The sequence below is a fragment of the Drosophila ananassae genome, chromosome 3L (genome assembly GCF_017639315.1).
Source record: "Drosophila ananassae strain 14024-0371.13 chromosome 3L, ASM1763931v2, whole genome shotgun sequence".
Lineage (NCBI taxonomy): Eukaryota > Metazoa > Arthropoda > Insecta > Diptera > Drosophilidae > Drosophila > Drosophila ananassae.
The window spans coordinates 22,862,968-22,890,557 of NC_057929.1; the positions used below are offsets into that span (position 1 = coordinate 22,862,968).

The 27,590-nt window shown below is 37.8% G+C and overlaps 1 protein-coding gene and 1 long non-coding RNA gene across 4 annotated transcripts; one reads left to right on the plus strand and one right to left on the minus strand.

Moving 5' to 3' along the window:
- Nucleotides 1-639: 639 nt before the first annotated feature.
- On the minus strand, nucleotides 640-27,526 carry LOC6496778 (repressor of RNA polymerase III transcription MAF1 homolog). Of its 3 annotated transcripts, XM_014904708.3 has the most exons (6): nucleotides 27,380-27,526; nucleotides 22,677-23,087; nucleotides 2,550-2,612; nucleotides 2,195-2,441; nucleotides 917-1,194; nucleotides 640-865 (listed from the first exon to the last, which is right to left on the minus strand). In XM_014904708.3, the coding sequence occupies exons 2-6, from the start codon at nucleotides 22,775-22,777 to the stop codon at nucleotides 811-813; spliced, it is 744 nt and encodes a 247-aa protein (XP_014760194.1). In that variant the 5' UTR covers nucleotides 22,778-23,087; nucleotides 27,380-27,526; the 3' UTR covers nucleotides 640-810. The 3 variants fall into 3 exon arrangements, with proteins under 3 accessions (XP_014760194.1, XP_001965782.1, XP_032311509.1); XM_001965746.4 differs by lacking the exon at nucleotides 2,550-2,612 and having other exon boundaries at nucleotides 27,380-27,525; XM_032455618.2 differs by lacking the exon at nucleotides 27,380-27,526 and having other exon boundaries at nucleotides 2,572-2,612; nucleotides 22,677-22,808.
- Nucleotides 26,220-27,449, plus strand: LOC123257222. Its single transcript, XR_006507229.1, has 2 exons — nucleotides 26,220-26,605; nucleotides 26,697-27,449. It is a non-coding gene; the product is annotated as an uncharacterized LOC123257222 (long non-coding RNA).
- Nucleotides 27,527-27,590: the final 64 nt, after the last annotated feature.

The following is a 27,590-nucleotide window of genomic DNA, read 5'->3' on the forward strand; positions in this document are numbered from 1 at the left end:
GAGACCATACCTCTAAAATGAATTCTGATGTCCCTCGTTTTAACGTGTAGGTACCCAAAAGGTCAAATTCCAAAAAATCCTGTTTTGACCCATTTAGAGTGCCCCAATCGAGTCCAAATGTATGAATGACCCACTAACTTTGGAGGGTCGACCACCTATGTTAGTGGTACCCCCCTGGGACCCCCCTAGGGATTCTCTCTTACAAAAATATCACAAAATCACCTAATCACGTAACTCAAAACCTGTTGCTCCTGTCTATGGTCTCCTATGGTCTCTTGAGCAAAGTTTCTTATTTTGATCCTTAGAATCCGAAAATCATATGTGCCTAAGCGATTTTTCAATCGACCCACCCTACTGCATATATATACAAAATAGAACATATAAATACTCCTTTATCAAATGTGTAACAATTTGATCACACAGGGCAAAATCGTCGGTTTATAAAGGTTAATAATATATATATATATATACGGAATTATCTTATCATGGGCTTATCAAAGAAAGAGAAGGCAAAACCAAAATTTCTCCCCACAGGTTTTTTAAATCTGTAAATATACAAATTGAAACTGAACTTAAGACCTAAGTTGCCGAATAGACAAAATATCTAAAACTATTAGATTTCTATAAATCTTAATAGACTTTTTTTTTAATTAAATCAATTAAATTATTTTTATTATATTAGTCATACTTATATTAATGTTTTAATTTTGGAGTTTGGTTCTTATTCTAGTTCAATAACGATACACTTTACTTATTTAAACTGAAAACTGTGCAAAACACGACGTTTTGCTAATTACAAAGGTCTTATATTCAATATACGTCCTCTTCCATTGAGAAGTCCGACGTTTCACCAGCATAAAGGGAACTGAAAAAAATATAATATTATTTTTAATAACTACCAGACACAAATACATACTTTAAAGCTCGACTTGTAAAAAATACAATACGTTTTAATTTCTTATTATAAAAGAAATAATTAAATGACCACACGCATCCGGGTTCTCCAAATGGATCAGAGCTTAGATCTGGATTATAACTATATATGTCACATTCTGATAAGTTCACTTCATCGTCAACAGCAGACCATAATGGCTGGCGAATAACTTGATATTGATCTCCTGCAAGAGCTGATAAATTTGAATGTATTGAATTCATAACCCATTGCAATGACGGCTCCTTGCTGAATTCATGCGACTGTAAAAGGAGATAAAATTAAAATTAATTAAAACAAGAATGAAATGGTAACTTTGGCTGCAGCCGAAATTTTAATAGGATTCCAGTTTTTGTTTAATGTTTTGAATTAAAAACCTAATATCACAGGTCGACAAAAAAAAATCTCACATAATTTTTCCTGCTTCATAACCTTTAGGCTCCTCTGAACCAGAGTCCATTGATAATTTTATATCATATATTATGCATATTTATGTATTTTAGAATATGTATATATTAGACCGTGTAATTGCGTGGACCAATTTTTTTTTACTTATCATTTTTAAAAAGAAAATAAATAAAATTTAAATCAGGTTACCATATCTTTGAAATATTCATTCAAAGTTAAAATCTCCAATATTATAAAACTTTTTAAAAACTCTTTAAAAGTTGAAATCTCCAATTTTAAAAATTAATTTTTGTGCTTCTACAATAAATTCTCAAAAAAATGTTATATGAAGATTTTTCTTAGTAAAATCAATAGAGTATTTCAAGTATTTCAGTATTTCTATTCTTATTAAAATACTTTTTAACAAATTAACAACTTTTATTTAATTGCCGAAAATTATTTCAACCTAATTAATTACAATTTATCTATTGAATTTTTCTTTTTCTTTAAACTCTGTCATTTAAAAAATGTTTTTTTTTTTTTTGATGATTCAGTTTTCGTTTAATTTTTAATATTTTACAACAAAAATGTATTCCGCCTTTTCTTGTTTTTTAATTTTTAGAAAATTTAATTTTCACATAAAATATAGTTGAGTCACTCGTTCATTGCTAAAACAGCTATATAATATAGTTTCTCGAACATTCCAACATAATATGCATCCAGCTTTTAAACTGAGCAAGTAAAATATATGGAAACAAACGGACAGACAGAAGTGATTTATTCATTTTTTTCGTAATCCTCGCTTTATATAATTAGAGAACACATTAAAATACCTTGCAATGTTTTACACACAAATAAAAAGGTTGAAATAGTTACCTTAGCCTCTGAGAAGTCATAATCTGGCTCAAAAGAAGCATTTAAAGTTGCAATTAAGTAAAATAATGTTTTTCTGGATATGGTATCACAAAGAGTTATTCCTTCATCTCCAGACTGGCTATTGTTTCGTCGAAAGTTTGGTGAAAAGTCGACCAGAGTTTGCGGTGGAGACAATGCCTGAAGATCGTGTCCATGCGATTCAGCAGTAAATCTCTTATATAAAACTTTTTCAGCTGCTACCATTTTGCTTAAAAAAAAAAAATCTAATGTAATAATTTCATATTTGCTTTGTTGTAAATTTAGTAAAAAGTTTACTTAAAATAAAAGGGATAAGAAACATGCAAAATCTGATTACTTTCGAACGGCAGCATACGTACAGGTCACCTCCCGCCCGACCGACCGAGGGGCGCTTCCGCACCTGGGGATAGATTTGTGGGGATAGATCCGAGATAGTAAGAGTAGTAAGTATCATGAAGAAGAGTGTTGCAAAAATAAAGATTATATAGAAAAACGACACCCAGCATCGTTCTACGGGTTGTTAGTGATGATAAGTTGATTAATAAGAGTCATTTGCATTCCAATTAAGTCCTATAAGGGTGACAAACAGGAAGTTTTTTTTTACATATTCTATGTGATCTCGGTAAACTCACGATCCATACTCAGGAATCGGACGGACCAATGATGTATATCAAGTTTTTGTAATGAAGGAATGATTGAAATTTATCCAAATCGGATTGAAGTGTAAATTGGGCACTAGTGAATCTATACCAGTGGTGGGCAAACTCTTATTTTCTATAACTCACGAGTATACCAAAACCATTATAGGTAATACCACCTGTTAGACAAATATTTGTCTCACGGCTAGCCCCCGATACCTCGGAGATTGATATCTCGGCTTATATCAAAGCCAAAACCAAGGCCGTTATTAGAGTGGAAGACATTAGGAAATTTAAATACTCCTACTCGAGGCGCATGTCATCCTTCATGATACGTGTGCCAGTACCGATGTTTGTGACAATATGTTCGCCTGGCTTCTGGCCAGAGGACATATTTGTACAAGAGCATCAGCCGAGTAAGGTAAAGAAAAAAAACTCGAAGCCTGCTGGAGTCAAGCTCCCAACATCTGTCCAATCCGACTCTTCAAAAAACTAACACGTTCTATCAATCTTACCTATCAGAACTGTCGGGGCCTACGTAGCAAGCTCCCTAGACTTTATTCTGATAGTCTTTTCTTTGCGTCCCATATTATAGTCTTTACTGAAACTTGGTTAAAGCCGGAGATCTTTTGCTCCGAAGTTTTTCCAAGTAGGTACACCACTTTTAGACGTGACCGACCTCTGCGAAGAGGAGGAGGAGTCTTAATTTCTATTGACTCCAATTTCGTTTCTGAAGAGGTAAAGTTACCAGAGTTTGGTGATTTCGAATTTATTTGCGTTAAAGTCATATTGTCTGCTCAATCACTGTTTATTACATGTTCTTACATTCCACCATCTTCCGAGCCGCCCACATACTGGCATCACTTGTCGGCTATACAGGCTGTTACCAATCTTATGTCAGATATTGACCTTCTGATAGTTCTTGGCGACTTTAATTTACCAGAACTCAATTGGTCAATTACTGAAAATTTAACTTTCTTATCACTTTCCACCCATCACGATTTCACGGCGGGCATCTTTGACTTGTCCCTAGGCCAGATCAAACATGTTAGAAATTCGTTAGGTCGGCTTCTTGACTTATGTTTTGTATCTGATCCAGATAGTACCACACTTTCCAGAGCGTTGCCCCTCTCAACCCCTGAAGATCCATACCACCCAACGCTTGAAGTTTCAATTGAAACCAATTCTGGTGTCAATCAGAAGACTTCCTGCGTATCAAAGAAGATTCGTTGTTTTCGTAAGGCTGATTTTCGTAAACTTAATTTATTAATTGATACTTTTGACTGGTCCGATATTCTGGCATGCACTGATATAAATATCATCCTAGATAAATTTTATTTGACATTAAATTCATTTTTTGACTTAAGCGTGCCGTGGAAATATCCGTCCGCTACAAATAATCCACCTTGGTTTACAAGGTGCCTAACAAAATTAAAAACATATAAAGACAGGCTTTTAAATAAATATAAAAGAACCTGTAGCAGCATAGATTTCTCAAGATACTTAATAGCTCGGCTAAATTTCTCCGTGCATAACGCCGAATGTTATAAAAATTATATTCGCCGCTGTCGGATTCAGTTCACTCAGGATCCAAAGCAGTTTTATAACTTTGTAAACACGAAGCGTAAACATGTATCTTTTCCTTCCCTACTTACGTATCAAAATTTATCAGCGACTTCGGATCTATGGCTTCCAAAAGGGACTTCAAACTGATGTTATTTACACAGACTTTAGTAAAGCATTTGATTCAGTTAATCACTCACTCTTGTTGAGTAAACTAAATCTTTTGGGATTCTCAACCGACCTCATTACGTGGATCTCCAGCTATTTAAATGGAAGAACACAGAGAGTCTTATTTAAAAATCAATACTTAGTCCGTGCCACATCTGGTGTCCCTCAAGGAAGCCATCTTGGCCCATTACTATTCACTCTTTTTATAAATGACTTGCCCCCATCTATAACGAACGCGCTGGTACTAATGTACGCAGACGATGTTAAGCTTTGTCTCCAATATAAGTTCCCGTCTGCCCAAAACAGACTCCAGTCGGATCTTGACAATTTTCAAAAATGGTGTTTAGCTAATGACTTAGTACTTAACGGATCAAAATACAAACTTATGTCTTTTTATCGTACTAGTCCTCACCAGGCTTCCTACAATCTCTCTGGGATTGCCTTAGAAAAATTAACTCAGGTTAATGATCTTGGTGTCCTCTTAGACATAAAACTTAAATTTTCCGACCATATTTCTTCAATGGTTAATAAGGCTAAAGGTGTTGTCGGTTTTATTAAAAGATGGGCAAAGGAATTTAACGGCCCTTACATTACTAAAAGCTTATTTATATCCTTGGTCCGCCCGATACTGGAGTACGGTTCATGTGTCTGGTGTCCCCAATACGGTGTTCATCAAGACCGCATAGAATCCGTACAAAAAAACTTATTATTTGCTCTTAGGGGACTTAACTGAGACGCAAATCTTCACCTACCTTCGTATAATAGTAGACTCCTACTAATAAACTTACCCTCCTTAAAAAACCGTAGAACAATGCTGGGTGTCGTTTTCCTACACAACCTTATTAATGGTGATGTAGATAGCCAGCACTTACTAACACGCTTACAGTTTAACGTTCCGAATAGAAGGACCAGAAACTTTAGTCCTTTATTCTTAAGTCATTGTAGATCGACATATGCACAGCATGATCCCATTAGGATTTTATTTTCGAACTACAATGGTCTGTATAATATTATTTCTCTTTCCTCCCAGTCAAATTTGAAAACCTCCATTTTAAATTACCTACAAGAACATACTAATTCTTCCTCGTTTTCTTTATAATCCTTCTATTTAAACTTATATACTATACTCATTATACTAACTCGAATTTATTCCCGCGATTCGAGCCGTACGTTATGCGGCAGGCGCCCCTCGGTCGGTTGGGCGGGAGGTGGGCTGTACGTATGCAGTGGGAACCGCGCGTAGGGTCAGAAATTCTGCTGCAGCGCTGCCAGCACACGCAATGTGTAAATAAAAGATAATTTGGACTTACTAAATGCCTACATGTGTGCATTTTTCACACCACTGATCTATACTGAAGACAAGGCTTAACGTCATCAGCGTACAAGTGAATAAGTTAAGGCAAGGGGAAAATCGTTAATAAGTTATGTAACATGTAAGGGTCCAAGATGGCTTTCTTGGGGTACACAAGATGCGTACCCAGATGTGATTTAATATTTTTAAATCTTTAAATCATTCTTTGGGATCTTCTATAAAAGTAGCTCGAAGTTCAGATAAAGAGATAAGTTGGGAACCCAAAATACTTATTTAACTTATAAGAAGCGAATGTTTAACATAGTCAAATGCTTTACTGAAATAAGTGTAAATGACTGTTTTGTTTTTAAGCTATAACTAAACTTGTTAGCTCCAAGAAGTTGGCAGTGGTGTAGCGGTGCTTTATAAAGCCATGCTGGCACGGTTATATTAATGAACTAAATAGGTATTGCAAATGTGAAGTGATTAATTTTTCAAAAAGCTTTGGAATTGCTGAAAATTTAGAAATGCCTCTATAATGTGCAGCGGAAAGATTCCTTCTAAATTAGGGGAAAGATCGAAGTCTTCAGGTATAGATTAAGGAGTTTGAGGAGCGGTTTGCACAATGCCTCGGCGCAGTTCTTCACAAAACAGCCTGGTACTTTATCGGGGCCTGGCGAATACACGGGCTTAACCTTATCACCGATGAAAGCAAGGTGGTCATATACATATGGTGGTAAAGGATCCCCATCGTATGTTAGACGTGACAAGAATTCTGAATACAAGGTCCACCATAAAGACTTTACAGCATGGAGGATGCAGCGTCATGGTATGACCTGCTTTTCATACAATCGAGTGGGTCCTATACGGATGCGCTACCAAATAATAATTCACGCATTTTTAATATATCAGTATTGCTTGATTTAGTCATTTTATAATTTAAAATCCATTTTAGAAAATTGGTGCTATCATTTTTCGTTGAATTATATATACCTTAATAAATTTTGTTAAATAACATTTAGAATATTTTTTTTTTTTTGTTCATTTGTAATTTTTTTTAGGGTTTTCAATTTTGAAAAAAGTATATTATGGTGACCATTGAAAAATTGTATCTAGTGGTGGTGGTGTTTTTTTTTCGCAGCTATATATTTTTTTTGTATATAAATTTAATACACTCGTTTAGTTAAATTAAATTCGTAATTTCGTTAACAGAAAATTTTTATTTAAAGTGTTTTTATACCCTTGCAGAGGGTATTATAATTTTGTTTAAAATGTTGTATAAAAGTATGCAACGCAGTGAAGGAGACATCTCCAACCCTATAAAGTATATATATTCTTGATCAGGATCACCTCCTGAGTCGATATGAGCATGTCCGTCTATCCGTCTGTCTGTCTGTTTCTACGCAAACTAGTCTCTCAGTTTTAAAGCTATCGAATTGAAACTTTGCACACATCCTTGTTTTGTTTGCAGGCAGTATATAAGTCGGAACGGGATCGGTCGACTATATCCTATAGCTGTCATACAACGATCGGAATTGGCATAACTTTGGTGTTTTTTAAGTTAGAAAGATGGGACTTGGTACAGATTCTATTTTGGGCAAAATAATCTGATTTGCCAAATTTCATAAGGATCGGCCGACTATATATGATCCGCTATATATCTAATAATATAAGATGCGTGTAGCCACCTAGCGGACTGCGACTCAACTGCAAGGGTATATAAACTTCGGTATGTTTTTTTATTATTTTGAAGTTATTAATAACCAACAAGAAAATAAAGTCGAAGTTCATATATCGCAAATATCAGATATTGTTAACCAATCCTTATAAAAGTATCAGTATAAAATCAATTCCTTAGAATACCAAATTTTTAAAAAGTCCCAAGGATGTAGTCAGCCGATCCATATATTTACATGAGCTTTCGCGTTAAAATTACAATCGATTGTAATGGAGTTCACGCAGAAATTCGGGCAATTTTGAAATTTTATTTCGCACAGGGAAAAACTGCTGATGAATCTCGCAGACAGATTATTGCTGTCTTAAGAGATAACAAACTTTCGATTCAAACCGCCGAAAAGTAGTTTAGGCGATTCCGAAGTGGCAATTTTGATACCGAAACACCCAAGCCTTCCGGATGACAAGTTGATACGGATAAAATAATGGAAATAGTGGATCGAGATCGTCATGGGACTATTAGAACCATATGCAACTAAGCACGGAAACCGTACATAGGCATTTAAAGTCGAAAAATTTAAAATAAAAGCTCGATGTATGGGTGCCTCATGAGTTATCCCAAAAAAACATTTTCGATCGTGTTTCAATCTGCGAATCTTTGTTGCACCGTAATAAACTCGACTCATTTCTGTATGGGTTAGTCACTGGTGATGAAAAATTGATCACATATGACAACATAAAGCGTAAAAGATCGTTGTCGAAGCACGGTGAATCGTCTCAAACGGTGGCAAAACCAGGACTGACGGCTCAGAAGGTGTTGCTGAGTGTATGGTGGGATATCAGAGGAATTATCCATTATGAAGTGTTGCCCTACGGCCAAATCATCAATTCTGACTTCTACTGTGAACAACTGGAGCGATTGAAGCTTGCACTTGAACAGAAGCGGCCAGCCATGGTGAATTGTAAGGGAGTTGTGTTCCATCATGACAACGCCAGGCCCCATACATCTTTGGTGACTCGTCACAAGCTACGGGAGCTTGGTTGTGAAGTGTTAATGCATCCACCTTACCTTATAGTCCGGACGTTGCCCCAAGCGACCATCTGTTTTTTGCCATGCAAAATATTTTCGATGTACAAAAATTGAGTTCAAGGGAGGATAGGGACAAGGACTTCTTTAGAAGAGGCATATACAAGTTACCATCAAAATACCAAAAAATCATCGAAGACATCGGTACATATAGCACTTAAATACCTATGTTAAAATCATCGGCAAAAATCAATAAAGAAACCGTTATGTCATTACCAAACAACCTAATATATATACTTAAGAGGGTCAGAGATGCCTCCTTCACTTCGTTGCACACTTTTCATCAAAATTATAATCTTTTGAGAAGGTGTAAAATTTGGAAGAAAAAAAAAATAATTTGTTTATTTTTTACGGCGTCTTTCTTTTTTCGTACAATTTGGATATTCGGTCATAACAACAAAAAAATTAATTATATATAAAGAAACCTTTCCATCAAATAGCTTCATTGATTATGAAGTTATTCATTTTATAACTAACACATTTTTTTAATTTTATAACGTTAATTTAAGGTATTTTACAAAATTCTTAAACATTTTGTTTATTTTTTTGTCAAGAACATCCTCAATTTTTTGTTATGTATTTTTTGCAATGTAATCGACCAATTTTGAAAATTTCAATGTTTGAAAATGACACTATTTTTGTACTTTGGTTTAGTCCTTACGGCACTGATGTCCAGAGAGAAGTAGACAGGCAGAATGCAACAAGTTCGTTCCCATCAAACACAACTGTAGCAAGCATGATCAATGATCAAAATGAACATGATCGAATCCGCAGACTCAGCGCTTCTGTGATGCTTGAAAGAGCTGCATTCTTCTGTGATTATTGTGCCGACAAATCGGTAAAATTTGGGGAAATGAGAAAAATTTGTAAATATTGTAAGGTATTCAAATACTCTGATGAATACTGGATTATGTTGTGCTGGAGCCAAAGTAAACTTGCCACAATTGGTCCCCCCTCCACAATTGGATTGGAATTGATTCTAAGCAATTCTCTGGCCAACGTTCAGAACTAAAACAACTGTTTCCAGAACTAACAACGTTCAGAACTATAACAACTGTTGTGACGTTTGCGGTAGGTGGTACCATTTTGAGTATGCCGGCGTAGAGGACGACATTGAGAGCAAGGACTGGAGTTGCGATTTCTGCCTCGCGGGTTGCAGTCACATAGCACCGTACGGCAGTATGCAAAGATCACCGGTACAGCCTCAAACACGCAATGGCCACCCCCGAACCGCACGACAAAGCGATAGCTGTCGATACTCGGCAGCGGAGAGAACACACACGCGCAGGAAGTCAATCCGGAAAGGACTAGGAACCAATTGTTTTTAAAGATGCTAGAGGAAAAAACGCAATCGGAGGCAAAGTGTATAGAAGAAAAGTATAAACTTCTAATGCAGATGAATCCCACTGATGTACCGGAAGCCGGGATGGTTCGAGCTACAGATTCACCAACAAGCAATCAAATAGCGGCCCGGCAAGCTATACCCAAAAATCTTCCAACATTCAGGGGAGATCCGGAAAAGTGGCCGTTATTGATCAGCACTTTCGAACACAGCACCACATCAGCCGGATACACTAACGTAGAAAACATGCTACGTCTGCAAAAGTCGCTTAAAGGAAAGGCTCGCGAACTGATTAGGAATAAACTTCTACTTCCTAACCTAGTTCCAGATATCATCAGCACTCTGAAGATGTACTTCGGCAAACAATATCCTAGAAAGAATGGTGGAAAAGGTGCGAAGACTGGCACCACCCAAAGACAGATTGGAGGCGTTAATAGAGTACGCGCTAGCAGTTCGCAACGTCTGTGCGATTATGGAGGCATGCGATCTAAAGGCACATCTTAACAATCCAATGCTGGTTAAGGAGCTCGTAGATAAGCTTCCCAACCAACACAAGCTAAACTGGGCAATGCAACCTCGCGACGATAGGATAGCAGCAGTTAAAGAATTCAGCGATTGGTGGTACAAGATTGCAGAGGCAGCATCTTCAGTAGTGGCGCCATCGTTTTACAAATCAGGCGCAGTTAACACTCACAACAGTCGCGCAACGCAAAGACAAGAGGCGGATGAGCCTGGACCATCACGAGGACAAACACGATCGAACGCGAGCCAAACGGAAGCAGCTCAGCAGCAAGTTCAATCGGGGTGCGTGGCGTGCGGCGACATCAGTCACCGCCCACCACAATGTCAGGTGTTCTTGAACCTCGACACGTAGCGCAGGTGGCAGATAATCACATCGAGTAAAGCATGTTTCTGCTGCCTTAAAGTACATCGCAATAGATGCCGAACCGGAAACTGTGGAGTTAACGGATGTGCAAGGCGGCACCATGAGCTCCTTCACACGGAACGACAACCACGGAAGCCAATTTTTTCGCATCATTCCAGTTAAGCTACGCTATGGCAGCAGGATGATCGAAATCTATGCATTCCTAGACAAAGGATCATCCATGACCTTAGTAGACGCATCAGTATTACGCCAATGTGTTTACAGTGGACCGCAGACTACGCCAATGTGTTTACAGTGGACCGCAGATACAACTTGATTTGAGAGTGAATCCGTGAAAGCGTCAGTCCAAATCTCGAAAAACAATTCCGATAGATTTTATTGGCTGAACAACGTCCAGACCGTTCAGAACCTAGCACTGCTAAAACAGACAGTCGAGATGAAAGAACTACGTAGCAGATTCCAGCATTTGAGAGACTTAACGCTAGAGTGCTATTCTGCCCAGCCGACATTGCTAATCGGGTCTAATAATTGGAAGCTAGCAGTCCTTCGCAGGATCCGAGAAGGGAAATGGAACGAACCAATAGCTTCGAAATGATGGGAAGGATGGACCATCCAAGGATCGACGAACCCCCAACGATCCATTGTCATGCATCACTGCGACTGCGATTGGCAGGAGCTTCATGACGACATTAAGGACCATTACAGCCTTGAGACGCTCAAGGGGATGCAGCCGCGAAGTCACACGGATGTGCACTGAATGACTACTTACTCAGGGGACCAGATTGCCTGAACCCACTCATAGAGGTCTTACTAGCCTTTCGTGTCAACAAGATTGCGATTTGCGGAGACATTGCGGAAATGTTTCACAGGATCAACATCCGCGAGCGCAACGATTCTTATGGTATGACAGAAGCAGCGAGAAAATAGAAACCTATGTTATGCGGGCTGTATAATTAATGTAGATAATTAAGTGGAATTTTATGAAGTCTAGTATAAGTTAGTTTAGGGCGGAGCGGGAGCGCAAGTAAAGCTGTCACTTGCGCTCTCCCATGAATTCGCCCCGCTTCGCCGCACTAGATAAGCTAGGCTTAAGTTTTTGTTGATATGAATATACAATCGAATTTATAAAGTTGAAAAGAGTGCAGGCATTTTTCGTTTTCGTTCGTCTTTTTTGCAATAATTTAATTCTACAGCCACCTTTTTTTCCTTTCGTTTTTTTCGCGACGAGATAAACTAATCTCAATTACTTTTGGGATCAGTTGCACACCATTCATAGCTCACTTTGTTCGAGATAAAAATGCAGAAGCCCATCAAAAAGATTTCCCATTGTTCTTAAACGCCATCCAAAAGGCACACTACGTCGACGACTACATCGATAGCATGAGAAACGAACAGGAGGCCATCCAGACCACCAGAAAAGACATAGAGGTTCATCGAAGAGGCGGATTCGAGATCCGCAACTGGTCGTCAAATTCAAAAGAAGTCCTTAAGAGCTTGCAAAGTAATGGCAATGTTGGTAGCCAAAAACCTGTGGATTTTTGTTCGACTGAAAAGATACTTGGTATGTCATTATATTCCTCACTTCTTAAAGCGAACGGACGTGTTTTTTTTGTGCGCACTGCGTTTTGAAAAATCTTTATTTATTATAATAATTATAAACAATCCGGTGTTTATTTTTATTTATTTACATAAACCCGATTCTTTTCATCCCAAACATCCGATTCGCTTCGCGTGTGCAGTGATATATTTGGAGGTAAAATAATAAATTTATTAATATTCTTCCAAACATAGCACTGCTCTGCTTCTTCATCCTTTACGGTGTTGCTTCTTTTGTCTCACACTAGATTCTTATCTATATTCTTTGCTCTTATACTAACTCTCACTAATCGCCCTCTTTATTCTCCCTTTTTCGACTCTTTGGCACAGTGGTTCACGGTACGTCAATAATAAAAATAATATATTCATAATGGAATTTAAACTTGTCTGTGGTTTGAAGTCTTGTAATAAGACAATCTCTTCATCCCAGCCTACCATCCACTGCTGGCTATGTGAAAACGTTTTACACGCTAAGTGTGCCGGGTTCACGGCCTCAGTTTCGGATGCCATCTCACGTAGGTCTGGTCTCCACTTTTGCTGCTGTTCGTGCTGTTCAGGACGAAATGAGATCGTTCATGAGACAGACTAAAAGTGGATTTAAAGAGCTGGTTAGCGGTTTTCGTAAAATCAACGACCAACTCTGTGCGCTAGATACACAGTTTAGTAGTCTTCAACTACTAAATGAGTCTCCAAAGCGTAAGAAATCTGCTTTTAGTGATGTGCCCGTGGCGAAAAGTCTTCAGCCTATTCAGCCGACAACTATGCAGCCGCTCATATCTCTGGCCACCCCAAGGGCCGGACCTGGGAAAAATTCGGTTTCCGAATATCTCAGCATAAACGAGCAATTTTCCGATATGTCCTCTGTGGCATCGCTTCAAGTGATACCACCAGACCCAATAATTGAAACCCCCTTAAAAGTCACCGAACAGGGCAATCAAGCTTCCGGACCCCCGGTACGAACTGATGCTGCCATACTCGTTACGGCGGCACCAAAACCCTTGCAGGTGATCCCACCATCGAAACACATATTTGTTTCCCGGCTTGCCCCTGATACTTCTGAGATTGATCTCTCGGCTTACATCAAAGCCAAATCAAAAGCCGACATAAAGGTGGCAGATATAACTAAATTTAAATATAACTACACCAGGCATACGTCATCTTTCAAAATACGTGTGCCCGCGCAGATGTTCAAGACGATTTGTTCCGCCAGTTTCTGGCCAGAGAACATTTTCGTCCAAGAACATCAGCCAAGTACGGTGAAGAAAAAAATGACCAAACCTGTGGGAGTGAAACTCCCACATGTTAGAGCCACTGACCAACCTTCCACGTCAGCTTCAAAAAACTAATGCCTTCACTAACACTTACCTATCAGAATACTAGAGGGTTACGAAGTAAGCTTCCCAAACTGTATTCTGATAGTTCTTTCTTTGCATCTCACATTATAGTCTTTACAGAAACTTGGTTAAAGCCGGAGATCTTAAGCTCCGAAGTTTTTCCAAGTAAGTACACCACTTTTAGACGTGATAGAACTCTGCGAAGGGGAGGAGGAGTGTTAATTTCTGTAGACTCCAATTTCGCTTCTGAAGAGATTAAATCACAAGAGTTTGGTGACATAGAATTTCTTTGCATTAAAATCATATTGTCCGATAAATCATTATACGTTACGTGCTCCTACGTACCCCCTTCGTCCGAACCGCCCACATACTGGCAACATTTAGACGCTATTAGGTTTGTTTTTGATCGTCTGTCTGATGGTGACCAGCTAGTAGCTCTGGGTGACTTCAATATCCCAGAACTCAGGTGGTCCAATGTTAAAAATTCACCGTCTTTATTGCTGAATTCGCACCATGACTTCCCGGCGGGCATGTTCGACATGTCACTCGGGCAAATTAACCACGTTAGAAATTCTTTAGGTCGGCTGCTGGACTTGTGTTTCGTTTCTGATCCTGATGGAATTACTCTTTCCAGAACTTTACCACTTTCCAACCCAGAGGATCCATATCATCCCACTCTTGAGGTTTTAATAGAAAACAATAACGTAATTGGCCTTAAGCCCACACTTAAATCTCATAAAGTTCGTTTCTTTCGTAAGGCTGACTTTATGAAATTAAATAAGTTAATTTTGGAATTTGATTGGTCCAATCTACTGGCATGTGAAGATGTAAACATTGCCTTAATTAAATTTTATTATACTTTGAATAAATTTTTCGACGTTTGCGTGCCATGGAAATATCCGTCCGTTTCAATTAATCCGCCTTGGTATACAAGGCACCTAGGAAATTTAAAGATCGTTATGAATAGACTTTTAAATAAACATAAAATATCTGGCTGTACAGTTAGTTATTCAAGATACTTAGTAGCTCGGTCCAATTTCACCGTGCATAACGCTGAATGTTATAGGAGTTATATACGCCGCTGCCGGATTCAGTTTACTCAGGATCCGAAGCAGTTTTATAACTTTGTAAACACTAAGCGCAAACATGTATCTTCTCCTCCTATGCTTATGTTTGAGAACTCATATGCGAACACTGATCAGGCAATGGCCGATCTCTTGGCACAGTTTTTTCAAACAACATACTCACCTAGCACCAGTACAGGTCAGCCTTACACTTATAATATCCAATCAGCCAACCTTATATTTTGCCCTTCTTTTGATCAAAGTGGTGTGTTATTGGGTCTTCTTAAAGTCAAGCCCGTGTATTTTCTTATCTTACTTATCTGGAAGAACCCAACGTGTCTTCTTTAAAGATGTTACCTCGCGTCTAGTCCGCGTCACATCTGGGGTGCCTCAAGGAAGCCATCTTGGACCCTTACTTTTTACACTTTTTATTAATGACTTGCCCCTTGCCTTAACTGATTCACTCGTACTTATGTACGCTGATGACGTTAAGCTTTGTCTTCAGTATAAATTCACTAGTGCCCAATCTAGACTTCAATCCGATTTGGATAAATTTCAAAATTGGTGTTTTGCAAATAACCTAAAGCTTAATGGATCGAAATGTAAACTCATGTCCTTTTATCGAACTAGTCCTCACCAGGCTATGTACTTTCCCTATGGGAACGCTTTAGAACGATTAACTCAGGTTAACGATCTGGGAGTCCTTTTAGATTTGAAACTTAAATTTACCGACCATATATCTACCATGGTTAATAAAGCTATGGGTGTGCTTGGCTTTATTAAAAGATGGTCAAAAGAATTTAATGACCCGTACATAACAAAAACGTTATATACATCATTGGTTCGTCCGATTCTTGAGTATGGATCGTGTGTCTGGAGTCCTCAATATGGAGTACACCGAGATCACATTGAATCTGTACAAAAAAACTTCCTGATTTTCGCCCTTAGGGGACTTAATTGGGATGCAAATCTTCACCTTCCCACTTATCATAGTAGACTTTTATTAATCAACTTACCATCATTAACAAATCGTAGAACGATGCTGGGTGTTATGTTTCTATATAATCTTATATATGGTAATGTAGACAGTCAGCATTTACTAACACGCTTAAATTTTAACGTTCCTAGTAGAAGGACTAGAAACTTCCGTCCTCTACTCCTTAGCCATTGTAATTCGACATATGCCCAACACGATCCGTTCAGGGTATTATGTTCGGACTACAATGGTCTCTACCACACCTTGCCACTTTGCTCCACTAACAATCTTAAATCCTTTATACTAAACGCCTTATCTATGCAACACTCTTCCTCGTAATATCTTACCCCTACTCTTCTCCTAAACGTTCTCGGATCTATCCCCGCGATTCGAGCCGTACGTTATGCGGCAGCGTCCCTCGGTCGGTTGGACGGGAGGTGGGCTGTACGTATGCAGTGGGAACCGCGCGATATGTCCTGGGTCCCACATAAGGATGTGTTTAAGTTTCTCTGCAGATTTGCAAGGCTGAAGCGCGACGTCCTGGCAGAAAACGTAGTCCCGACCAAGCGAGAAGTTCTGCAAGTTCTACTTCCTTATGACGATCTTCGATCCATTTGGATTCTTGTCGCGCCAGACGTTTGGGCTGAAAATACTTCTCCAGCGTATATGGCGGCTAAATATTGACTGGGATCAGGAGCTGCCCGAGAAGATTCTGGAAGACTGGCGCCATTGGAAGACTCTTTAAGAGCAGATCAGGATTTTCGAGGTGCCTAGATGCTTCTCCCCAGACACATCAAATCCACGTCAAACTGAGCTCCACACATTTGCTACTTGCGTGTAGCAATGGATGACAAAGTCGACGTCTCTTTGGTGATAGTGAAGTCGAAGATGGCACACCTTTAAAACCACTTTCGATTCCGCGTATGGAGCTGCAGGCAGCAGTTATAGGAGCACGCTTAGCCCTCAAGGTGATGAGCACCCGCAACCTGCGAATCGACACACGCCACATACTGGTCGGATTCAAAGACAGTACTGCAGTGGCTAACTATGGACCCCCGTAACTCTCATCAGTTTGTGATGCACAGAGTCGCCGAAATCCTGGAAACAACGCAAGTCGAGCAATGGCGGTGGGTCCCCTCGAAGCTGAACGTAGCAGACGGAGCTACAAAGATCACCGACCAAACCCAGCAGAAGACGTGGATAACGGGCCCTGGGTTCCTAAAAGCTGAATCCAGCCATTGGCCAACATCGACAAAGCTGGAGAACATTATCGATGCTCTAGAAATACGGAAGCATGTGATGACAACGCGCACTATTTCTCGAACTGGCGGCGGTTGTATAGAGCAGTGGCGCTAATACTCCTGTTCGTCGATCGGTTACGAGCGAAATGGGCCAAGCAAGACATGCCAACAGCCACGACGATTGTCCATGTGAGCAAAGCGAAGATGCTACTTTATAAGCAATCTCAAGCCATCGCCTTCGCCGAAGAGTTGAAAGCGCTATCCGTGGGAGCGGCGCTGCACAGAGGAAACAGATTGGTCGGATTAAAAGCATATCTAAAGAAGTACCATCATCTCGCTCATGAGACGGCAATAAACGACATCAAGGCTTCCCGTGCGAGAAGAGCTGAAAAAGATCGAGCACGATAAGATTACCATTAAGTTCGATGGCATAAAGTGGCGGTTCAACCCTCCAGGAGCACCACACATGGGTGGAGCATGGGAAAGACTCGTCCGTACAACAAAAGGAATTTTGAAGAACCTTTGCCCAAATAACTCCGTCAACGACGAGGGCCTGAGAAGCACATTGATGGAGGCACAATTTATCATCAACTCGAGACCGCTCACGTTCGAAAGTCTGGACACTGAGGATGACGCCACTCTGACCCCGAACCGCCTACTGTTGGGGTCAGCGTATGGATACAAACCACTGCCAAAAGAAGGGATAAATCTGCAGCGTAGATGGATTGAGACTCAGCGCTTCGGGGACCGTTTTTGGCAGCGATGGATTAAAGAGTATGCGCCCGTATTAACCAGGGGCACCAAATGGTTTGAGAAGGTACCTCCAATAACCATTGGGAGCATCGTAGTCATCGTAGATGAGCTCCTCCCCAGGAACCTGTGGTTAAAGGGGCGAGTGACCGACACAATGATGGCCAAGGACGGGCAAGCTCGACGAGTGACTATAAAGACCCAGCACGACGTTTTGGAAAGACCAGCAACGAAGATAGCGGTTTTGGACGTCGGCTTTGGACGTCGGAGGATGGTAACTGACCACGTACCGGGATCAATTACGGGGGATGGAATTTTACCGTAATAGAATTTTTGATATAAATTTGAATTGTTAGAATACGCACACATATGTAAACTTATCGATAGGTTAGTAACGGCCAAAAGATAGCGATGGTTTCTGCCATCGCTAGGCAGAAAGAAAAAGAGAAATACGGTGAAGTTAACGCGTGGAAGAAACAAGAAGTTAATATTACAGATACGAGGAATAATTTACTGGGTGCAATGGTTACCACTACCTTATGCAGATCACCAATTTTTACCAACCAAATTTCAATCATTGTTCAAGAATTACAACATTGAGATGAATTACAATTCATCAGAATAATAATTTAGTAACATGTTAAAAATAGCATTGGATCGGATGCCATCTGATTGCTATTCAATAAAGATCATATTAAATTATAATCACTCACTGTAGTCTAGCATTGGATCGGATGCCATCTGATTGCTATTCAATAAAGATCATATCAAATTATAATCACTCACTGTAGTCTAAGCAACTTAGGTGTGTTTCTAACGTCAAAGAGTCAATTTGCAGTTTATTACCGCTTCACAAAGTTCAAATTCAATCAAACTTTTGTATGAGGCAGTAGATTCACATACAAGAAAGACAACTTTTTATGGCAGGTCGGCCAGATCAGCTAGTTGCAGAAATAACGAGGTAAAATACCTTGTTGGGACTTGTGCCAGCATCAAATATCATAATTATTTCTATTTAAGTCCCTCAGTGTAACTAGCCGCAGCGGTCCACTATTTGCCCGTTATCAGCTGTTCCATATTCTTTGTTTCTCCCAGATTTGCATGCGCTTTGTTGTTCTTTTGTAGCGCATGCACTTTGGGAGCTTTGATGGAGCTTCTGCGCAAGCTCTTAGGTTTATGCACTTGTATATTCGGTTTTGTTGGGATCGGCCGCTGCCGTTGTTTTGGGGTTAAATTGACCCAATAAAAATATTGAAATTGAATTGTGGAGTCTTTATTAATTCGGTCGCTATCAAAACGCTGATAGCTCAACATACCTCTTGACGAACCGGTGTCGGATTAAGTGTTTTTCTGACAGCTTTTATGAGTAATTTTGCACACCTATAATAACTTTTTTATATCAGTTTAAAATACTGCAAGCCAATATGGGAATCTGAATATAAATGTCTATAACTCCTCTACAAATTTCACCGCCAAACTTTCAATTTTATTTCTAGTATATACTAAATATTCTTAAAACGTTTACTGTTTAAGAATCAGAAATAGATGTTTAAAAACCTCCTGAGTCGATATGAGTATGTCTGTCTGTCTTTCGGTTTCTACGCAAACTAGTCTCTCAGTTTTAGAGTTATCGAGTTGAAACTTTGCACACATCCTTCTTTTCCTTGCAGGTAGTATATAAGTTGGAACGGGATCGGTGGACTATATCCTTTAGCTGCCATATAACTGATTAAAAATGCCATAACTTTGGTTTTTTTTTAAGTTACAGGGTTGGGACTTTCCACACATGTTATATTTGGCCAAAATATAAAATTTCATAAGGATCGGCCGACTATATCCTATTACTTTTATATAACTGAACGATCGGAAATGGCACAACCTTGCTATTTTTAAAGATGCTTGGGGATGTTGCCAACATTTTTATTCGGAAATTGAATATCGAATCAATGAAATTTTCATAAGGATTGTCCAACTATATACGATCCGATATATATATAATAATAAAAGCTGATATCTAACTGCAAGGGTATGTAAACTTCTGCTTCGCCCGAAGTTAGCTTTCCTTTCTTGTTTTTTTGTGAGTTACTTGTTCTGTAGTTTAAATTCTTTGGGAGGGCTATTCAAGTGAGTGGCACTATATATGCATATATTTATTATATGATTAGCTTACATCTGACAACTGGTGAAAACCATTGAGCTGATGAATGATGGTGCCACAAAAGAATTAAATGATAACGATGAACAAAAAATGAAATTACTTGATTTAATGGCATTTTTTAATGTGCAACTATTGCACGTACCTTATATACTATATCACTATATCAGGGATGCCCAAGCACTGCTTATGACAGAGCAAAATACAATACCGATGCACAAAATCACAACAACATATGTGCGATAGTTTTTTTTTATTTTCAATCCAACAATAAAATGCCTTCCCACTAGGCCGAAAAGTGATGAAACTAAGTTAAATGTTGTTAAGCTATGCAAAATTGTTAGGGTAATTTGCCTTTCCTAAGCTGGGAGCTGCACACATATATGACCTTGTTCTACCCATATGACAGAACAATCCAACAACAAATGAGGAACGAGAGCTGGGCATCCCTCTATTATATACTATACACGACAATTGTGTGTTTACGATGTAAAAAAGCAAAGCAAAATCAGATAAAAAGTGAGTGCATCTCGTCAAATAATTAAACCACCGGAAAACATAGGTAATCAATTTTTCCATTCTGGGTAAAAATTCATATTAAAAAATGTATTTTAATTAAACTAAAATAAAAATGAGTTGTTCCACAAACAATACAACATATAGACTACTAATTTCATAAAACGAAAATGGACCCAAAAATTTCTTGTTGAAAAAAAAAATGTTGTCCAAACAATATTTGAAATAAATAGCATTACGACCCTTGCAGAGGGTTTTACAATTCGGGTCAAAAATGTGCAACGCAGGGAAGGAGACATCTCCGACCCTATAAAATATATATATTCTTGATCAGGATCACCTTCTCAGTCGATATGAGCATGTCCGTCTGTCTGTATCTACGCAAACTAGTTTCTCAGTTTTAAAGCTATAGAGTTGAAACTTTGCCCACCAACCTTCTTTTGTTTGCAGGCAGTATATATCGTCAGAACGGCTAGGATCGGTCGACTATATCCTATAGCTGCCATATAACTTATTCATCGGAAATGCCATAACTTCTAACTTTTTAAGTTAGAACGTTGGGGCTTTCCACACGTGTTATATTTGGCCAAAATATCTTATCTACAATTTCATAAGGATCGGCCGACTATATACGAGCTGCTACCTAACTGAAAGGAAAGCTAACTTCAGGCGGAACCGAATCTGATATCGTATTATTATATATATATCGGATCAGATATAGAGGGCCTATTACAGGGTTCTTTAGGGATTATAATATCCTCTGCAAGGTATAAAAAGCAAGCGAAAATATGTATTTCTTGAATAAATTCTGAACAGAATGATTGATCGAGATATTTCAGCCACCAATCAACTCGTATCTAAGAGAATTAGGATTAGTGTTTGTAAATTTAACTGCAGGAAAAAAGAAAATATTTCGTCTGGTGACTCTAATGTTTCAACTAGCTATAATTTAATGAAAACCATTTTTTTTACTTTCACCAATATTTCTCGAAAACTTAACTTTTTTAAAATTTTTGTATTAAAAATTATCTAACTAAAAAAATTCCTTACGATTGTGATATAATTTTGATATGACGCACACTGACATTTTTTCAATCTTTGGCTCTATGTACAATAGGAAGGCCATGACTGCCAATGATATGGCTTTACAAAATATGATCAAAATTCAAAATTCTTGAATATAACATTTTATATATAAACTTTAATGTTCCCAAAAAAGTTCGACAAAAAAATTTCTTGCAACTGAAACGAAGAATGCTTCAATGCGAAGCAGAATGAAAAGTCTATATTTTATAGACTGAATTTTGTTTTGTAGTTATATATATGGTATTGGAATAGTTTGGCATTATAACTTCTTCACAAAACTTTTCTGAGCGGCGCTACAGCAACATTTTATTTTTGAGGACACAAACTTGATATGAGTGGGTATTATAGGAGTTTATGTGTTAACTCTAGCTCTGTCTTAAATAGTTTCTGAATCCGCGCGTTTAAAAAATTTTAAGCCCATTTGAATGTAAATGTATAATTTTGTACACCTATATAGAATTTTTTCGACACAATAATTGATATGAGATATTTTGGGTGTGGCATGCAGGTTTGTAATCAGTCTGTTGTCTCGTGAAGAGGTATTATTTTTAAATGATCGTAAAAGCAACAATAAGTAACAAGAAAATATAATGCCTGTAAATAAAACAAAGGATGTGTGCAAAGTTTCAAGACGACAGGTTCAAAACTAAGCGACTAGTTTTCTTAGAAACAGACAGATAGACACAAGGACAGACGTACATGTTTATATCGTCTTAGTTCATCAAGGATTGAAAATCCTTTCGAGGACTTATTGGATTTTCAAATAAGATGATTAGAAACGCCATAACCTATAACATGTATGGTGGAAAACGATCGCGTTCGTATGTCAGTCATCCCAAGAAGTCTGAATACAAATTCCAGTACACCAAACAAACTATTAAACATGGAGCGTCATGGTATGGGCCTGTTTTTTTCACAGCAGTACCTATAGTATTTGGTATATCATATATAGATTCTCGGATTGTTCTCGGCATTGGGTTGGGGGAATAATTTAATATGATAATATGATATAAATTTATATCTAAATATGAACGTCACGCTTTTATATCTATTGAACTGTTAAATACTTTAAAGGTTTTCATTTATAAATAACGTACCATGAGTAACTCTCTATGCGTCCAAATATTGTGATACCGCTTGTTTGTATAGAAAGAGCATTGTTGATTGCCTCAAAACGAGAACTCTCAAGTAACTTCATGATTTATTACGTATTAATTTATGTAAAATATTTGAATATATTCCAACTAAGAAACAATTGATATTGGTTTCTATTTCAGTTTAATATTATGAAACCATAATTCTATGTAATTAAATATTTTAAATATATATTTTATCATGCACATGTCGTTTTCAATAAGAAAATCCTTTGAATATAGTCAGGTATAGTATCTGTGTTTTTGGTTGCTCTTTATTGATCCAAAATCTACTTGGATTACATAGACTAATATTAGCCATCCTTACGTTCCAGTTTTAATAAAGCAACTTCCTGTGTCCTGGCCGTGTCCTGGCTGTAAAAAAAGAAAAATAAATCGTTCTATTAGAAGATTTAGAGTTAAAAAGTGAAAGAATGGTTTTAGAAAATGTCCTTACTACATACATTTTTATTATACCCTTGCAGAGGGTATTATAATTTTGGTCAAAAGTGTGCAACGCAGTGAAGGAGACATCTCCGACCCTATAAAGTATATATATTCTTGATCAGGATCACCTCCTGAGTCGATATGAGCATGTCCGTCTGTCCGTCTGTCTGTTTCTACGCAAACTAGTCTCTCAGTTTTAAAGCTATCGAGTTGAAACTTTGCACACATCCTTCTTTCCTTTGCAGGCAGTATATAGGTCGGAACGGCCGGGATCGGTCGACTATATCCTATAGCTGCCACATAACTGATTGATCGGAAATGCCATAACTTTGGTGTTTTTTAAGTTAGAGGGTTGGGACTTTCCACACATGTTATATTTGACCAAAATATCTTATGTACAAAATTTCATAAGGATCGGCCGACTATATCCTATAGCTGTCATAGAACGATCGGAATTGGCATAACTTTCGTGTTTTTTAAGTTAGAAAGATGGGATTTGGTACAGATTCTATTTTGGGAAAAACAATCTGATCTGCCAATTTTCATAAGGATCGGCCGACTATAAACGATCCGCTATATATCTAATAAAATAAGATGGGTGGCGCCACCTAGCGGACTGCGACTGAACTGCAAGGGTATATTAACTTCGGCTCCGCCCGAAGTTAGCTTTCCTTTCTTGTTCAAAACCGAGTTTTCATCTCAAGTTTTCAAGGGAAACCAAAACACTTATACCCTCGCAAAGGGTATTATAATATTGGTAAAAAGTAAGAAACGCAGTGAAGAATACATCTCCTAATCTTCAAAGTATATATACTCTTGATCAAGATCTCCTATTGTCTGCCTGTTTTTCTAATTATGTACTTGCACAAATCCTTTTTTTCATGTTATATTCTGCAGCTGTCCTATAGCTGCAGGAACTATCTAACTGAACGGTCGGAAATGACACAGCATTGATGTTTTAGATAGAACGTTGGGGGCTCTAAAAAATCCATTATAAGTATACAAAAAATATTCATACACGGCACGTGTCTTTTTATACCCTTGCAGAGGGTATTATAATTTTCGTCAAAAGTGTGCAACGCATTGAAGGAGACATCTCCGACCCTATACAGTATATATATTCTTGATCAGGATCACCTCCTGAGTCGATATGAGCATGTCCGCCTGTCCGTCTGTCCGTCTGTCGGTTTCTACGCAAACTAGTCTCTCAGTTTTGGAGCTATCAAGTTGAAACTTTGCACACATCCTTTTTTTCCTTATAGGAGTATATAGGTCGGAACGGCCGGGATCGGTCGACTATATCCTATAGCTGCCATATAACTGATTGATCGGAAATGCCATAACTTTGGTGTTTTTTAAGTTAGAGGGTTGGGACTTTCCACACATGTTATGTTTGACCAAAATATCTTATGAACAAAATTTTATAAGGATCGGTCGACTATATCCTATAGCTGTCATAGAACGATCGGAATTGGCATAACTTTGATGTTTTTTAAGTTAGAAAGATGGGACTTGGTACAGATTACTTTTTGGGCAAAATAATTCGATATGCTAAATTTCAAAAGGATCGACCGACTATATACGATCCGCTGTATATCTAATAATATAAGATGCGTGGCGCCACCTAGCGGACTGCGACTGAACTGCAAGGGTATATCAACTTCGGCTCCGCCCGAAGTTAGCTTTCCTTTCTTGTTTATATTATTTTCTCGTATGTGCCCCGAATGATATTTTGTGTGTAATTTGGATACCTATGTATATTGAATTTTTTCGGGTGTGTCATGCGAGTTCGTCACCGGTATTTATTTATTTACCGGTAAGGTTTTTTTTTTTCTCAGAGCTTTCGGTGCATGTTTGGTTACTACAGGAATGGCTTACAAGCATTCTGCCGACAAAACCTAGGGGTTTTTTTAAGAGATTAGGTGGCTTTGGCGGCTTAAAAATCGATTTTTTTTTATTTTTTTATAAAATTCTACAGAATCTTGAGAATATTCTCCCAAATTTTCAAGTCGATTTGAATAAAGCTTTCGGAGATACAGTCCTGAAAAGTTGGACGGTCGAGGTCAGGTATAGGCAGAGCGCAAACTTTAAGGGGGCATGCGCAGTTGGAGCACAAAAAAATAGACATTTTTCCAGAATTTTTTTCTCGTAAACTATTGATTTTTTTTTAAAAATCGCTTTATTATGTGAAAGTTAATCATTTTAACTTAAATTAAAAAAAACAAGAAAGGAAAGCTAACTTCGGGCGGAGCCGAAGTTGATATACCCTTGCAGTTCAGTCGCAGTCCGCTAGGTGGCGCCACGCATCTTATATTATTAGATATATAGCAGATCGTATATAGTCGGCCGATCCTTATGAAATTTGGCAAATCAGATTATTTTGCCCAAAATAGAATCTGTACCAAGTCCCATCTTTCTAACTTAAAAAACATCAAAGTTATGCCAATTCCGATCGTTGTATGGCAGCTATAGGATATAGTCGGCCGATCCTTATGAAATTTGGCAGATCAAATAAGTTGGCCCAAATTAGAATGCACAGAAAGTCCCATCCTTCTAACTTGTAAAACAACGAAGTAATAGGATTTCCGATCAATCAGTTATATGGCAGCTATAGGATATAGTCGGCCGATCCTTATGAAATTTTGTACATAAGATATTTTCAAATATAACATGTGTGGAAAGTCCCAACCCTCTAACTTAAAAAACACCAAAGTTATGGCATTTCCGATCAATCAGTTATATGGCAGCTATAGGATATAGTCGACCGATTCCGGCCGTTCCGACCTATATACTGCCTGCAAAGGAAAGAAGGATGTGTGCAAAGTTTCAACTCGATAGCTTTAAAACTGAGAGACTAGTTTGCGTAGAAACAGACAGACGGACAGACGGACATGCTCATATCGACTCAGGAGGTGATCCTGATCAAGAATATATATACTTTATAGGGTCGGAGATGTCTCCTTCACTGCGTTGCAAACTTTTAACCAAAATTATAAAACCTCTGCAAGGGTATAAAAATATACGATTTTGAATTTTTGGTACGGTTGTAAAGTCGGAGGTACCATTTTTACATAAAAATTAGCCCATTATTGCCCGTAAAAACAGTACAAAAAATTAAAAAAAAAAAAGGGTTCGTTCATCCGCAAGTATTTAATGTATAAAAGTTGTGTTTTTTAGAAGAAAAATTTTATTTAGATCCGAGCATTACTTTTTGAGTTACGTTACGCACCGACTTGAAAAAGTTGGATTTAGAAAAACGCGTCTAAGTTTTAAAAGCAATTGAAAGTATATGGTAACTAGAAAATCGGTATCTCAGCGAGCTTTAGTCCGCTCGACAGGAAACTTTAACAGAATATTCCTGAGATAATGTTCCATTATATAAACAATTATTAAAAAAAAGTTTCAAACAATCCTGCCCCCTTCACTCAAACAGACGGAGCAGTTTTGTAAGCATACTTTTTCTGGGAAGTGTACATACACATAAAACATGTACATATGTATGTAGAATGATGATTAATAACGATTACAAAATTTCAGCAGCATCAAAGGCAGCAGAATCAGTCCGCTTATTGAGTATACATACATACATGTATGTACATATGTACGTATCAATTAACGATTATTTGCGAGCAAAATTTGTCGCTACGGCCCAGAAGAGGTGACATGATTGAATGAATGAAGGTGATTATAGATTTTTTAAATTATGAACATAGAGTTACAACTGTAGAATTGCAATTTACATACATATGTATGTTAATTTTGCAAACATATTTAAGCATCTACGTAAAGTGCCAATTACATACATGTATGTACATGTATGAGCACATTTCAACAGCATGAATATAAAACCCTGTTAGATATTTTTATCACATTCACCATGTTTGTATGTAGACACAAATGAATACTTCCATATTCATACCATGTTTTGAAAATTCAAACATACACACATTTGTGCATACATATGTATGTGTGTATGACGCTTTTATTGTATGATAAAGAATCCACAATTTAATTAGCAACGAATGTACATACATATGTGAGATATTTTTCACTAATACGCCTCTGAAAAGTTGTATGAGAAAATGTATGAGAAATTACTGTTAATAATTATAAGATATCTTATCTCACATTTAAATTAAACATAATAAACTGATATTTTTCGTATGGATTAATAAGTGTGTGTTTATGTTTATATTTTAATGGCAATAGCGAATTCTTACTTTTCATTCCTTAAGATTTATTTCATCACCAACTTATATTCTCAACCCAAAGTAAATTATTCAAAGAAAATATTTCCTTCCGTAAGAATAAATATACGTTTTAGTTATTTTTGAAACGATTGGCAATGAACAGAATACGAGATATCGTATTATTTACATGGTTTTAGGAACTCCGATTTTTAAAACTGGTTATATAGACCAAAACTAAACC

What these genes read in the sequence shown, in the direction of transcription:
- LOC6496778 (XM_014904708.3), bottom strand. Translation starts at nt 22,777, where the DNA reads ATGAAGTTACTTGAGAGTTCTCGTTTTGAGGCAATCAACAATGCTCTT. An exon ending in ACGTATGCTGCCGTTCGAAA is followed by an intron (nt 2,442 to 2,549) that starts GTAATCAGATTT and finishes TTTTTTTTTAAG; the next exon opens with CAAAATGGTAGCAGCTGAAA. An exon ending in ATGACTTCTCAGAGGCTAAG is followed by an intron (nt 1,195 to 2,194) that starts GTAACTATTTCA and finishes CTCCTTTTACAG; the next exon opens with TCGCATGAATTCAGCAAGGA.